The sequence below is a fragment of the Dipodomys spectabilis genome, unplaced genomic scaffold (assembly GCF_019054845.1).
Source record: "Dipodomys spectabilis isolate Male_0828 unplaced genomic scaffold, ASM1905484v1 ptg000313l, whole genome shotgun sequence".
NCBI lineage: Eukaryota > Metazoa > Chordata > Mammalia > Rodentia > Heteromyidae > Dipodomys > Dipodomys spectabilis.
The window spans coordinates 221,437-237,299 of NW_024870990.1; the positions used below are offsets into that span (position 1 = coordinate 221,437).

General features: G+C 64.6%; 1 protein-coding gene across 1 annotated transcript in view; it reads left to right on the forward strand.

Annotated features, from left to right (window-relative positions):
* The window catches only part of Kndc1 (kinase non-catalytic C-lobe domain containing 1), a 52,380-nt gene extending 48,118 nt beyond the window's left edge, over positions 1-4,262 (forward strand). The window contains exons 32-33 of the mRNA XM_042702159.1: positions 1,649-1,806; positions 4,014-4,262. Of these exons, the coding sequence (XP_042558093.1) occupies positions 1,649-1,806; positions 4,014-4,245 (390 nt within the window). The 3' untranslated portion in view covers positions 4,246-4,262. The remainder of the gene's footprint in view (positions 1-1,648; positions 1,807-4,013) is intronic.
* Positions 4,263-15,863: the final 11,601 nt, after the last annotated feature.

The window sequence follows — 15,863 nt, forward strand, 5'->3', positions numbered from 1 at the left end:
GTGGGTGCAGTGTGTAGGTATGTGTGTGCAGTGTATAGGGGTACGTGTGTGCAGTGTATGTGTGGAAGTACGTGTGGTGTGTGGAGGTATGTGTGTGCAGTGTGTGTGGAGTTACGTGTGTGCAGTGTGTGTGGAGTTACGTGTGTGCAGTGTGTGTGGAGTTACGTGTGTGCAGTGTGTGGAGGTGTGTGTGGTGTGTGGAGGTATGTGTGCAGTGTGTGGAGGTATGTGTGCAGTATGTGAAGGTACTGTGTGCAGTGTGTGGAGGTACATGTGTGCAGTGTTGCAGTGTGTGTGGAGTTACATGTGTGCAGTATGTGTAGGTACGTGTGTGGTGTGTGTAGGTATGTGTGTGCAGTGTGTAGAGGTATGTGTGCAGTGTGTGTGTGGTTACGTGTGCAGTGTGTGGAGGTATGTGTGCAGTGTGTGGAGGTACGTGTGTACAGTGTGTGGAGGTACTGTGTGCAGTGTGTTGTGGAGGTATATGTGTGCAGTGTGTTGTGGAGGTACGTTGTGTGCAGTGTGTGGAGGTACATGTGTGCAGTGTGTGGAAGTACATGTGTGCAGTGTGTGGAGGTACGTGTGTGCAGTGTATGTATGGAGGTATGTGTGTACAGTGTGTTGTGGAGGTACGTGTGTGCAGTGTGTGGAGGTACGTGTGTGCAGTGTGTGGAGGTACGTGTGCAGTGTGTGGAGGTACGTGTGCAGTGTGTAGAGGTACGTGTGTGCAGTGTCTGTGGAGGTACGTGTGTGCAGTGTGTGGAGTTACATGTGCAGTGTGTGGAGGCACATGTGCAGTGTGTTGTGGAGGTACGTGTGTGCAGTGTGTGGAGGTACGTGTGTGCAGTGTGTGTGTGGAGGTACGTGTGTGCAGTGTGTGTGGAGCTACATGTGTGCATTGTGTGGAGTTACATGTGCAGTGTGTGGGAAGGCACGTGTGCAGTGTGTGGAGGTACATGTGTGTGGTGTGTGTGGAGGTACGTGTGTGCAGTGTGTGTGGAGGTACGTGTGTGTGGTGTGTGGAGGTATGTGTGTGCGGTGTGTGGAGGCACATGTGCAGTGTGTGTGGAGGCACACGTGCAGTGTGTGGAGGTACGTGTGTGCAGTGTGTGTGGAGGTACGTGTGTGCAGTGTGTGTGGAGGCACATGTGCAGTGTGTGGAGGTACGTGTGAAGTGTGTGGAGGTACATGTGTGCAGTGTGTGTGGAGGTACATGTGTGCAGTGTGTGTGGAGGTACGTGTGTGCGGTGTGTGGAGATACGTGTGTGCAGTGTGTGTGTGCAGTGGGGGAGGGCACGTGTGAGCACGTGCAGAGCGTGTGGAGCAGGGAAGTACAGTGCGTTCTTGCTCCTCCTCTGCTGTGGATCACCACGCCTGCAGACTCGGCACCTGCAGCAGCTGAGCAGTCTCTGGCCCTCCTGGCTCTTTCTAGAGCCAGCCCGAGAGAGGACCAGGCACGAGCCTCTGTGGCTGACAGCACCCTGTGCCAGCCAAGTGTCAGGTCTGGGCTTTCACCCGGGCCTCCAGCTCCATTTTGGCCAGAACGCTGGGCCACGGCAGTGCAGGGGGCGCCGGCAGGGACGGCTGGGCAGGGGCCTCCCGGGCCCACCGCTCCTGTCTTCCTGTGGCACCCTGGTGGGGTGGCTAGGTCTTCCTGAAGAGCGACAGCCTGTGTCTGATGGAAGGACGGCGCTTCCGGGCCCAGCCCACGCTGCCCTCGGCCCGCCTCCTGGCCATGCACATCCAGCAGCTGGAGACCGGTGGCTTCACCATGACCAACGGAGCCCACCGGTGGAGCAAGCTCAGGTGCGTGACCCCCACCTGCGGCCACCGGCCGGGCTCAGCCTCGCCCTCCGAGCACTCCCTTGTCCAGTACCGCCCCCACTCACTCAGGTAACTCCACACACTCTGCACAGAGGGCTTCCCGGTGTTCTTCCCACGTGAATGGTACCCACGGTCCCAACACAGACCCCAGCAGACTCACTGGATCCGGTGGGGTCCAGACCCTCCGTAACGCAACCTCATTGGAGCAGTGGGGCGGCCGGCCTGTAGCTGGGCCCAGTGCTCAGGGAGCCTCTGCTTCTGGCTTAACTTGAAACCCCTGTCCACTGCAACCTGGGAGCCCTGGCCAATTCTGGGCTCCTCCCTGTGTGACCGATCTGGGTCCCAGGCCCAGCACACGCAAGACCTGCAAGGCAATGCACACACTGCTCTGGTGAACAGACACCACACTGCACAGCAATGCACACACTGCTGTGCACAGTCACCACACTGCACGGCAGCGCGCACACTGCTGTGCACAGACACCACACTGCACGGCAGTGCACACACTGCTGTGCACAGACACCACACTGCATGGCAGTGCAAACAGTGCTGTTCACAGACACCACACTGCACGGCAGTGCGCACACTGCTGTGCACAGACACCACACTGCACGGCAGCGCGCACACTGCTATGCACAGACACCACACTGCACGGCAGTGCCCACACTGCTGTGCACAGACACCACACTGCACGGCAGCGCGCACACTGCTATGCACAGACACCACACTGCACGGCAGTGCACACTGCTGTGCACAGACACTACACTGCACGGCAGTGCCCACACTGCTGTGCACAGACACCACACTGCACGGCAGCGTGCACACTGCTATGCACAGACACCACACTGCACGGCAGTGCACACTGCTGTGCACAGACACCACACTGCACGGCAGTGCCCACACTGCTGTGCACAGACACCACACTGCACGGCAGCGCGCACACTGCTGTGCACAGACACCACACTGCACGGCAGTGCACACACTGCTGTGTACAGACACCACACTGCACGGCAGTGCAAACAGTGCTGTTCACAGACACCACACTGCACGGCAGTGCACACACTGCTGTGTTGCACAGACACCACACTGCATGGCAGCGCGCACACTGCTGTTGCACAGACACCACACTGCACGGCAGTGCACACACTGCTGTGTTGCACAGACACCACAATGCATGGCATGCGCACACTGCTGTGTTGCACAGACACCACACTGCACGGCAGTGCACACACTGCTGTGTTGCACAGACACCACAATGCATGGCATGCGCACACTGCTGTGTACAGACACCACACTCCATGGCAGTGCACACAGTGCTGTGCACAGACACCACACTGCACGGCAGTGCACACTCTGCTGTTGTGCATGGATAGCACACTCCACGGCAGTGCACACTGTTGTGGTGCACAGACACCACACTGCATGGCAGTGCACACTGTTGTGGTGTACAGACACCACACTGCCTGGCAGTGCACACTCTGCTGTTGTGCAGATAGCACACTGCACACAAGTGTGCATACTGCTGTGGTGCAGACACCACCATGCTGCATAGTGCTTGGGCCTGGCTTGCCCTTGGCCCAGGGAAGTCTACGGCTGCCTCAGGCACCACTGCTCCTTAGAGGCCAGGCTGTTGGGGATGCACCCCTGCTCACAGCCTAGAGATGTGCTCCCTCCAGAGTCATCCTCTGCCCGTCATCCCCGCTCCCACCCTCCTGCCTCCATCATCCACAGGGTCAGGCTGTGGCCTCAGTGGGCAGGCAGGGCCCAGAGGACCCTGCCACCGTGGCTCTCACCGCTCAGTGCATGATCTCCTTTTTATGTAGTTATAATGGCCCTACCTGGAAAGGAGAGGGGCAATGGTCTGTGTTTTGTGTCCACTTTCATGAGCAAAACTGGCTCTTCCTCCACTCAGTGAGCCTCCCGGTCCCCACTGGAGAAAGGGTGCTGCCTGCCCCTGGTGTGCCGGCCTGTGGCAGCAGGCTGTGCCCCAGGAGGTACACGCTGGGCTGCTCTGAGGCTCAGCCAGCAGAGAGCCCTCGTCTGGCTCGGGCCTTCCTCCAAACCTGAGGCTGCCAGCCCGGGGCTTGTTCTTATCAGACCCTCTGGAGCCCCTTGTGAATTTTGGAAAAGCTGGTTTGAGCCGTCCCTGAGAACACAGAACAATGAGCATCTGCCCTTCTCCGCTGCAGGAACATCGCCAAGGTGGCCAGCCAGGTGCATGCCTTCCAGGAGACGCCTTACACGTTCAGCCCGGACCCCAAGCTCCAGGCTCACCTCAAGCAGAGGATCGCCCGCTTCAGTGGGGCTGACGTTTCCATCCTAGCCGCAGATAGCAGAGCCAACTCCCACCAGACCCCCAGCGAGAGGCACCCCCGGAAGATCCAGGACAAGCTGCGGAGGATGAAAGCCACGTTCCAGTAGCCAAGGCTGCCGCTGGGGCAGGCAGGGCGCGGGTGCGGGTGCAGCCGGACCAGACCTGCAGGGAGCAGCCAGGGACCAAGAAGCCACTAGGGCAGCTTCTCAGGTTCTGTAGCTGGAGGCCGGGGAAACTCGCCTGGCTCCAGCCCCGAGGGCCTCACGGAGGGCAGAGCCGGTCCCAGCCCTGGCACCAGATGGGACAGAATTTAAACGTGAAGCCCAGACAAACCAGAAGTCGTGGTGTATGCCTGCAGTCCCAGCAATGGGAGGCTGAGGGAGAAGATGGTGAGCCTGTACTGCATGGCAAGACCCTGTCTTCGAAAGAAAAGATAATACTTAACATGGAAACGGAGTAAGTAAACTTCCCCAGAGCTTCATCTCGACCTGTCTGTCCTGGACAAACGGCTGTCATCTCTTCTTCAGACTCTCAACACCCCAGCCTGACTCAGAAGATCCTACACTCAGCTGCTTGCTGGGTGTCCTCGCTGCTCAGTGGGAAAACTGACCAAAGCTGACTTCTGTACCCACAGGCTCCAAGCGGCCTGGAACCTTCCATGGGAGCCCTTGGCTTCTAGAAGACGCGGCCCTGCCAGGTGTACGCTCCCACTCACCCTCAGCCCGCCCCATGGGGACCCCACACAGCCTGCCAGGCCCCAGGTGCCCGCAGGCAAGGAAGCAGCCTGTGTCCCTGTGGGGGCTCCTGGCCCTGCCCTGCCTGTGCCCTCCACCCCTGCTTGGGAACAACCCGTGACAGGTAGAGGAGCAGGCACTCCAGCACAGCAGCAGGGCAGGGGCAGCACACAGGGCCCCAGAGCGTCTGGCCCACACGTGGCCCCTGCACGGCCCACAGCCCGGGCTCCGCACCACCTCACAGCGGAGCATGCACGCCCATCTGTGTTCTGAGCATGCGCACACCCGCCCCTGCTCCCGCGGCCGCTCCAGGCCAGCCAGCCGTGCTTTCCCAGGCAGACATGGATGTGCCCCTGTTGCCTGGAGTCTCCAGCCTTCCCCGTGTGCATGGTGTCCGGCAGCCGGCAGAGCCCTGACTCGGTGGGGCCACGGGGTCAGGCCCCACACTGGCAGACACCCCAGGCCCAAAGACTGCTCTGCATCTTAGAATTAGCGACTCTAACTACGCAGCTAGTGGTATTTCTAGGGAAGTGGTGACTTGTAACTGAAGTGCTGTATTTCGATGCCACGCTACACATCTCCAAGTGTGCCCCCCAGGAGACGTCAGGCCTGCCTGTGTGCTGCGAAAAGGCATCCTGCCACACACAGGCCGCTCTCCATCTCTACAGGGCGATGCTCCTCCCGTCAACGCCTGTGTCCAGGGCCCGTGTGCAGTGCGGGTGGCATCCAAGGGTGCTGACTTACAACAGAAGGAGCAGGCCTGCTTCCGCTGTCTGCATGGCCCCCTCACATCACACACCACAGATTTCTAAATAAAGTTATTTCTATCAAGACATGGCTGAATGGCTGGCTCTGTGGGTCCTGAGGGCCAGGCCGCTCCAGGAAGACTTCTCCGGGGCCTGCCCTGGAGGCTCTGAGGGACAGAAGCCAACTTCGGGGTCACACCCCTGGAGGGCACCAGGGCCCAGGTCTGGTAGCCTCACTTGTAATTCAGGTCCCTCAGAAGACCCAAGACACCCCCCACCCATGCCCTGTCTCCTGGGCCTATGCGCAAGCAAACCCCACTGCTGTGCAATGGCTACAGAAAACACCTTCCTTCTGGGGAGGACAGCAGAGGCAGCTGGCCACCGGGGACTGGCCTGCCCTGGCCCACCAACCTGGGCAGCTCCCACCTGGCAGCCTCAGGCCGGACACCCCAGCTGGGTCTAGGAGATGGCCACGTCCAGAGGCCCACATCCAGACAGACTCGTTTGGGACTGTGTGTATAGTGAAGGACTGAAGGCCAGGAGCTTCCGGGAGGGTAAACGGTAGGGCTGTATCGTCATGGTTTGTTGTTTTGGCGGCATTGGGGTTTAAGCTCGGTACCTCCTCTACAGCTCGAGCCACGCCTGCTGCCCTTTTATGTCACTTTTGCAGTCTCACTGGTTAGCCCGCCTCAGACCAAAATCCTCCTACCTATTCTTCTTCATAGCTAGGATTATAAACATACCACATCACACTCAGCTTGTTGGTTGAGAGGAAGTCCAACTTTTTGCCCAGGCTAGCCTAGAAACAAGACCTTCTGGGGAGACTGGGGTCACAGGGAAACAAGACCTTCTGGGGAGACTGGGGTCACAGGGAAACAAGACCTTCCGGGGACACTGTGGTCACAGGGATGCATCACACCTCCGCGTCTGTGGATTTTTTTTTATTTTTTATTTATTTTTTGCCAGTCCTGAGGCTTGAACTCTGGGCCTGGGCGCTGTCCCTCAGCTCTTCAGCTCAAGGTGAGCGCTCTACCACTTGAGCCACAGCACTACATCCATTTTTCAGGTAGTTAACTGGAAATAAGAGTTGCATGGACATTCTTGCCTGGGCTGGCTTTGAACCACAATCCTCAGATCTCAGCCTCCTGAGTAGCTAGGACTGCAGGCATGAGCCACTGGTGCCCAGCTACGCTCTACCACTTTGAGCCATAGCACCACTTCTGAGCTGGCTGGCTTTGAACCACAACCCTCAGATCTCAGCCTCCTAAGTCGCTAGGATGACAGGCATGAGCCACCAGCCCCCAGCTATGGATGCTTTTTGTAAGAGTTGACTGGTGTTCAAGGGAATCCTAGTAAGGACAACACAACCATCGATCTGGCAGTTATGCCAGTGAGCCACACAGTCCACATTCTTGAGCCCAGTAGCCACTCCAGGTGAGGGGTTTAGTTCTTGCCAGCCCCAAACCCTAGTCCTCTCTCCTCCTGCAGGCACAACAGAGAGAGATGTCTCCTTTTGCTGCAGCAGATCAAATAAACTCCAGGGCTGTGTCATCATTTATACACGGTGAAGAAAGGAACGTCTCTGGGGCCGTGATTATCTACTAACCTGAGATATGACAAAACATTACACATTTTCCCGAGATTAGCGTGCCCAGCATTGCTTCTGTCCAATACCCTAGCATTCCTGGCCTCCCACACCCCTGCCTGAGACTATTCCCACCAGGAGCAGTTCACCTGCCTACCCTGTTACCACCAAGCAGGGAGCAAGTCCAAGACAGCCATGTGCTACGATGAGAGGCAGATGTCCCACCAGCCCCGCTGGCTAGCCCAGAAGCCAACAGGCGCCAGCACACGGCACTGAGAAAAACCCCAAGGACCCGCAACACGGGCTGTCCCAGAAAACCAAGCCAGACTGCAAGGGAAACAGGCACCGTCCTCAACCAGGGCCCCGAACACAAGCCGGCAGTCTTCAGTGGCCAGCCCTTGACACGGCGGAGTTTCCTCCCACTGGAACCCATGATGGGACGCTGAGCTGGTCCTCCCAGACACGCCAGTCTCTGTAAACGTGGGGCCGAGAAGTGCCACAATGCTAGCGACAGCAGGAGCGGCCTGTGCTGCTCTTCCCACCTGCTCCACCTTGAAGCCCCTTTGCCTTCGTCTCTAGCCTTGCTCGGCCCCTTCTCTCTGGGCCTCAGATCAGGATCTTGGTGCTAAGTTAGTGAGTCTTCCTCTCAATGCATTCACCAGATGCACACTGAGGACACCGGGCCACGCCGGCACTGGCAGCCTCCCCGCGTCCTCAGAGTGTGTGTCTACCCACCTGCCCCTCAGCAGCTCCCTACAGATAAGAATGGTGGTTCCAGCCGGGCACTGGTGCTCACGCCTGTCATCCCAGCTACTCAGGAGGCTGAGGTCTGAGGAGTGCGGATCAAAGCCAGCCCTGGCAGGAAAGTCCATGAGACTCTTAGCGCCAATTAACCATCAGAAAACCAAAATTGGTGCTGTGGCTCAAGTGGTAGAGACCTCGCCTTGAGCTGAAAAGCTCAGGAATAGCGCCCAGGCCCCCACTACAAACCCTACAACCAAAAAAAATGGCAGCTTTGCACTGGGTCACTAATGAGCCAGGTACCAGTGGCTCACACCTGCAATCCTATTCAGGAGCCTGAAGTCTGAGGATTGCAGTTCAAAGCCAGCCAAGGCAGGAAAGCCTATGAGACCCTCATCTCCAATTTACCACCAAAAAAAGCCAGAAGTAGAGCCATGGCTTAAGTGGTAGAGTGCTAGCCTTGAACAAAAGAGCTCAGGGACAGCACACAGGCCTTGAGTTCAAGCCCCAGGACCAGCACAGAAGAAAATGTACTAGGAATCCGGCATGGTAGAGAACATTTTACCATAAAAATGATCTGGCTCCAACCCTCAACACTAAGGAAGTAATTTTAATCAACAATCTAAAAAATCACGTGAGCTTCCTCAGCACAAACACCCTTTGGGGTTCAACCTCTCTACCTGTATAGCTTTCCGGGTTTTTTTTGGTTTTGCTTGTTTTGTTCCAGTCTTGGGCTTGAACCCAGGCCCTGGGTGCTGTCCCTGGGCTCCTTTTTCTCAAGGCTAGCTCTCTACCACTTGAGCCACAGCACTACTTGCAGCCTTTTCTGTGTATGGGATACTGAGGAACGGAGCCCAGGGCTTCATGTATGCTAGGCACACACTCTAGCACTGAGCCGCATTCCCAACACCTTTTGGAGTTTTTTTTTGACTGGGTGGTTTGTGTAAGTGTGTACCGGTCCTGGGCCTTGAACTCAGGGCCTGGACACTGTCCCTGAGCATTTGTTTTGCTCAAGGCTAGTTCTCTACCACCTAAGCCACAGTGTCACTGCCTGCTTTTGGTGGCTAACTGGAGATGAGTCTCATGGATTCTGCCGCCTTCAAACTGCTAGCTTCAAGCCATGATGTTCAGATCGTGGCCTCCTGAACACTAGGGTGGCAGGTGTGCGCCACGAGCGTCCTCCCCCTCTACGGTGTTAAGTCTTCTCCAGCAGTGCCTCGTAAGTGGCATCCCGCAGCAGGCAGCCTCCAGGCTCTGGTGACGTGGCACAGGATGTCAGGTGTGCGCAACTCCCTGGGCACCTGCGGAAGGCCGTCTTGATGTCACCCCAAGTCTGGCAGTTACAAATAAGGCTGCTAGGAATGCTGGAGAGCAGGCTTTCGGCAGGCCTTGGTTTTCAGCCCCTCTGGGTAACCCAGGAGGCCCCAGGGCATGGCAAAGGTAACGGGAGCCAGCGGGCGGCCTGCGAGGTGGGGCCCGTCCCTGCCCAGCCCCCACCCCTTCCCCCTCCCCGGCACCAGGGGCGCGCTGCCTCACACCCCGGGATCAGCCAGGAGCAGGGGCGCGCAGCCTCACACCCCGGGATCAGCCAGGGACAGGGGCGCGCAGCCTCACACCCCGGGATCAGCCAGGGACAGGGGCGCGCAGCCTCACACCCCGGGATCAGCCAGGAGCAGGGACACGCAGCCTCACACCCCGGGCTGAGCCAGGGACAGGGGCGCGCTGCCTCACACCCCGGGCTGAGCCAGGAGCAGGGGCACGCAGCCTCACACCCCGGGATCAGCCAGGGACAGGGGCGCGCAGCCTCACACCCCGGGCTGAGCCAGGGACGCGCAGCCTCACACCCCGGGCTGAGCCAGGGACAGGGGCGCGCAGCCTCACACCCCGGGCTGAGCCAGGGACAGGGGCGCGCAGCCTCACACCCCGGGATCAGCCAGGGACAGGGACACGCAGCCTCACACCCCGGGCTGAGCCAGGAGCAGGGGCACGTGCCTCACACCCCGGGCTGAGCCAGGGACAGGGGCGCGCAGCCTCACACCCCGGGATCAGCCAGGGACAGGGGCGCGCAGCCTCACACCCCGGGCTGAGCCAGGGACGCGCAGCCTCACACCCCGGGCTGAGCCAGGGACAGGGGCGCGCAGCCTCACACCCCGGGCTGAGCCAGGGACAGGGACACGCAGCCTCACACCCCGGGCTGAGCCAGGGACGCGCAGCCTCACACCCCGGGATCAGCCAGGGACAGGGACACGCAGCCTCACACCCCGGGCTGAGCCAGGAGCAGGGGCACGCAGCCTCACACCCCGGGCTGAGCCAGGGACAGGGGCGCGCAGCCTCACACCCCGGGCTGAGCCAGGGACAGGGACACGCAGCCTCACACCCCGGGCTGAGCCAGGGACGCGCAGCCTCACACCCCGGGATCAGCCAGGGACAGGGACACGCAGCCTCACACCCTGGGCTGAGCCAGGGACAGGGACGCGCTGCCTCACACCCTAAGCTGAGCCAGGGACAGGGGCGCGCTGCCTCACACCCCGGGCTGAGCCAGGGACAGGGGCGCGTAGCCTCACAACCCGGGCTGAGCCAGGGACAGGGACGCGCTGCCTCACACCCCGGGCTGAGCCAGGGACAGGGGCGCGCAGCCTCACACCCCGGGCTGAGCCAGGAGCAGGGGCACACAGCCTCTCACCCCGGGATCAGCCAGGGACAGGGGTGCGCAGCCTCACACCCCGGGCTGAGCCAGAGACAGGGGCGCGCTGCCTCACACCCCGGGCTGAGCCAGGGACAGGGGCGCGCAGCCTCACACCCCGGGCTGAGCCAGGGACAGGGGCGCGCAGCCTCACACCCCGGGCTGAGCCAGGGACAGGGACACGCAGCCTCACACCCCGGGATCAGCCAGGGACAGGGGTGCGCAGCCTCACACCCCGGGCTGAGCCAGGGACAGGGGCGCGCAGCCTCACACCCCGGGCTGAGCCAGGAGCAGGGGCACGCAGCCTCACACCCCGGGATCAGCCAGGGACAGGGGCGCGCAGCCTCACACCCCGGGCTGAGCCAGGGACGCGCAGCCTCACACCCCGGGCTGAGCCAGGGACAGGGGCGCGCTGCCTCACACCCCGGGCTGAGCCAGGGACAGGGGCGCGCAGCCTCACACCCCGGGATCAGCCAGGGACAGGGACACGCAGCCTCACACCCCGGGCTGAGCCAGGAGCAGGGGCACGCAGCCTCACACCCCGGGATCAGCCAGGGACAGGGGCGCGCAGCCTCACACCCCGGGCTGAGCCAGGGACAGGGGCGCGCAGCCTCACACCCGGGCTGAGCCAGGGACAGGGACACGCAGCCTCACACCCCGGGCTGAGCCAGGGACGCGCAGCCTCACACCCCGGGATCAGCCAGGGACAGGGACACGCAGCCTCACACCCTGGGCTGAGCCAGGGACAGGGACGCGCTGCCTCACACCCTAAGCTGAGCCAGGGACAGGGGCGCGCTGCCTCACACCCCGGGCTGAGCCAGGGACAGGGGCGCGTAGCCTCACAACCCGGGCTGAGCCAGGGACAGGGACGCGCTGCCTCACACCCCGGGCTGAGCCAGGGACAGGGGCGCGCAGCCTCACACCCCGGGCTGAGCCAGGAGCAGGGGCACACAGCCTCTCACCCCGGGATCAGCCAGGGACAGGGGTGCGCAGCCTCACACCCCGGGCTGAGCCAGGGACAGGGGCGCGCTGCCTCACACCCCGGGCTGAGCCAGGGACAGGGGCGCGCAGCCTCACACCCCGGGCTGAGCCAGGGACAGGGGCGCGCAGCCTCACACCCCGGGCTGAGCCAGGGACAGGGACACGCAGCCTCACACCCCGGGATCAGCCAGGGACAGGGGTGCGCAGCCTCACACCCCGGGCTGAGCCAGGGACAGGGGCGCGCAGCCTCACACCCCGGGCTGAGCCAGGAGCAGGGGCACGCAGCCTCACACCCCGGGATCAGCCAGGGACAGGGGCGCGCAGCCTCACACCCCGGGCTGAGCCAGGGACGCGCAGCCTCACACCCCGGGCTGAGCCAGGGACAGGGGCGCGCTGCCTCACACCCCGGGCTGAGCCAGGGACAGGGGCGCGCAGCCTCACACCCCGGGATCAGCCAGGGACAGGGACACGCAGCCTCACACCCCGGGCTGAGCCAGGAGCAGGGGCACGCAGCCTCACACCCCGGGATCAGCCAGGGACAGGGGCGCGCAGCCTCACACCCCGGGCTGAGCCAGGGACAGGGGCGCGCAGCCTCACACCCGGGCTGAGCCAGGGACAGGGACACGCAGCCTCACACCCCGGGCTGAGCCAGGGACGCGCAGCCTCACACCCCGGGATCAGCCAGGGACAGGGACACGCAGCCTCACACCCTGGGCTGAGCCAGGGACAGGGACGCGCTGCCTCACACCCTGGGCTGAGCCAGGGACAGGGGCGCGCTGCCTCACATCCCGGGCTGAGCCAGGGACAGGGGCGCGCAGCCTCACACCCCGAGCTGAGCCAGGAGCAGGGGCACACAGCCTCACACCCCGGGATCAGCCAGGGACAGGGGTGCGCAGCCTCACACCCCGGGCTGAGCCAGGGACAGGGGCGCGCTGCCTCACACCCCGGGCTGAGCCAGGGACAGGGGCGCGCAGCCTCACACCCCGGGCTGAGCCAGGGACAGGGGCGCGCAGCCTCACAGCCCAGGCTGAGCCAGGGACAGGGACGCGCAGCCTCACACCCCGGGCTGAGCCAGGGACAGGGGCACGCAGCCTCACACCCCGGGCTGAGCCAGGGACAGGGGCGCGTAGCCTCACACCCCGGGCTGAGCCAGGGACAGGGGCGCGCAGCCTCACACCCCGGGCTGAGCCAGGGACAGGGGCGCGCAGCCTCACACCCCGGGCTCAGCCAGGGACAGGGGCGTGCAGCCTCACAGCCCGGGCTCAGCCAGGGACAGGGGCGCGCAGCCTCACACCCCGGGCTGAGCCAGGGACAGGGGTGCGCAGCCTCACAGCCCGGACTGAGCCAGGGACAGGAACGCGCAGCCTCACACCCCGGGCTGAGCCAGGGACAGGGACGCGCAGCCTCACACCCCGGGCTGAGCCAGGGACGTGCAGCCTCACACCCCGGGCTGAGCCAGGGACAGGGGCACGCAGCCTCACACCCCGGGCTGAGCCAGGGACAGGGGCGCGCAGCCTCACACCCCGGGATCAGCCAGGGACATGCAGCCTCACACCCCGGGCTGAGCCAGGGACAGGGGCGCGCAGCCTCACACCCGGGCTGAGCCAGGGACAGGGGCGCGCAGCCTCACAGCCCAGGCTGAGCCAGGGACAGGGGCGCGCAGCCTCACACCCCGGGCTGAGCCAGGGACGTGCAGCCTCACACCCCGGGCTGAGCCAGGGACAGGGACGTGCTGCCTCACACCCCGGGCTGAGGCAGGGACGGGGCGCGCAGCCTCACACCCCAGGCTCAGCCAGGGACAGGGGCGCGCAGCCTCACACCCCGGGCTGAGCCTGGGACAGGGGCGCGCAGCCTCACACCCGGGCTGAGCCAGGGACAGGGGCGCGTAGCCTCACAGCCCAGGCTGAGCCAGGGACGCGCTGCCTCACAACCCGGGCTGAGCCAGGGACAGGGACGCGCAGCCTCACACCCGGGTTGAGCCAGGGACAGAGATGCGCAGCCTCACATCCCGGGCTGAGCCAGGGACAGGGGCGCGCAGCCTCACAGCCCAGGCTGAGCCAGGGACGCGCAACCTCACACCCCAGGCTCAGCCAGGGACAGGGACGCGCAGCCTCACACCCGGGCTGAGCCAGGGACAGGGGCGCGCAGCCTCACACCCCGGGCTGAGCCAGGGACATGGGCACGCAGCCTCACACCCCGGGCTGAGCCAGGGACAGGGGCACGCAGCCTCACACCCCGGGCTGAGCCAGGGACAGGGGCGCGCAGCCTCACAGCCCGAGCTGAGCCAGGGACAGGGACGCGCAGCCTCACACCCCGGGCTGAGCCAGGGACAGGGACGCGCAGCCTCACACCCGAGCTGAGCCAGGGACAGGGGCGCGCAGCCTCACACCCTGGGCTGAGCCAGGGACAGGGGCGCGCAGCCTCACACCCTGGGCTGAGCCAGGGACAGGGGCGCGCAGCCTCACACCCGGGCTGAGCCAGGGACAGAGGCGCGCAGCCTCACACCCCGGGCTGAGCCAGGGACAGGGGCGCGCAGCCTCACACCCCGGGCTGAGCCAGGGACAGGGACGCGCAGCCTCACACCCCGGGCTGAGCCAGGGACAGGGGCGCGCAGCCTCACACCCCGGGCTGAGCCAGGGACAGGGGCGCGCAGCCTCACACCCCGGGCTGAGCCAGGGACAGGGGCGCGCAGCCTCACAGCTGGGCTGAGCCAGGGACAGGGGCGCGCAGCCTCACACCCCGGGCTGAGCCAGGGACAGGGGCGCGCAGCCTCACAGCTGGGCTGAGCCAGGGACAGGGGCGCGCAGCCTCACACCCCGGGCTGAGCCAGGGACAAGGGCGCGCAGCCTCACACCCCGGGCTGAGCCAGGGACAGGGGCGCGCAGCCTCACAGCTGGGCTGAGCCAGGGACAGGGGCGCGCAGCCTCACACCCGGGCTGAGCCAGGGACAGGGGCGCGCAGCCTCACACCCCGGGCTGAGCCAGGGACAGGGGCGCGCAGCCTCACACCCCGGGCTGAGCCAGGGACAGGGGCGCGCAGCCTCACACCCCGGGCTGAGCCAGGGACGCGCTGCCTCACAGCCCGGGCTGAGCGTCGCTGGCGCCTCTTCCTAACAACCCTGAGCCGTCTTCACCGCCGCCGGGTCCCGCCCGGAGCTCCTCCCGCCGGCCACGCCCGCCACCCGCGCGTCCTGATTCTTTTTCTTGTTTTATTGCAATGGCCAGAAATGCCAGGATTGTCTGACCCGCAGCCAGGCTTCCTGCTCCGGGGGCCTCGCTACTGGCCTGCCCGACGTCGGTGGGGACCCTCGGTAAGACCAGGTAAATCCCCTTCGGTTCGTGCGGAGCCGGCGGGGCCACGGGCCCGGGGCCAGATCCAGTCCCCGAGGAGGAGCAGGAGGCGGGAGGAGGAACAGGAGGAGGAGCAGAAGGAGGCGGCGCTCGGGTGGGGAGGGGGCCTTGGGGCCGGCCCCGCCCCGCGCCCCCCGCCCCCCCCTCAGTCCCGCCCAGAGCCACCGCAGCCACACCCCGACCCCCCGCCCCCTCAGCCCCGCCCAGAGCCCCCGCCCCCCACTTCCCCCCGCCCCCCCCACTTCCCCCCGCCCCCCTTCAGTCCCGCCCGGAGCCGCCGCAGCCGCACCCCTGATCCCCGCTCCCCCCGCAGCCCCGCCCCCGATCCCCGATCCCCGCCCCCCAGTCAGTCCCGCCCCCCAGTCAGCCCCGCCCCCAGTCTGCCCCGCCCCGATCCCCGCCCCCCTCAGTCAGCCCCGCCCCCAGTCAGCCCCGCCCCCAGTCTGCCCCGCCCCGATCCCCGCGCCCCGCCCCCAGTCAGCCCCGCCCCCCTCGGTCAGCCCCGCCCCCTTACCCAGCCCCGTCCCCCTCAGTCTGTCCCGCCCAGCGCCCCGCAGCCCCGCCCCCCACCCCGCTCCACCCCCACCCCGCTCCCCGCGCCCCCGCCCCGCGCCCCCGCTAATGGAGCAGGACCCCTGCGGTCGGAAGGTTCCTCCCCAGCGGACGGAAACTGGGTCCGTCTCAGGGAAGGGTCTGGAAAACAACAGGGCGGGGCGGGGCGGGGCGGGGCCGCGCGGGCCGGGCCCGACGCCGCCGCCGCCGACGCCGCGGGCGCAGAGCGCGTGCGGGCGGCCCGGATGCCGCAGCCGCCCCGGGTCTCCCAGCCTCCGGGCCCCCGCAATCCCCCGGGCCCCCGCAGGCCTCCGGGCGCCGCCCCGACCTCGGAACCCACGCGGCCCGCCGGG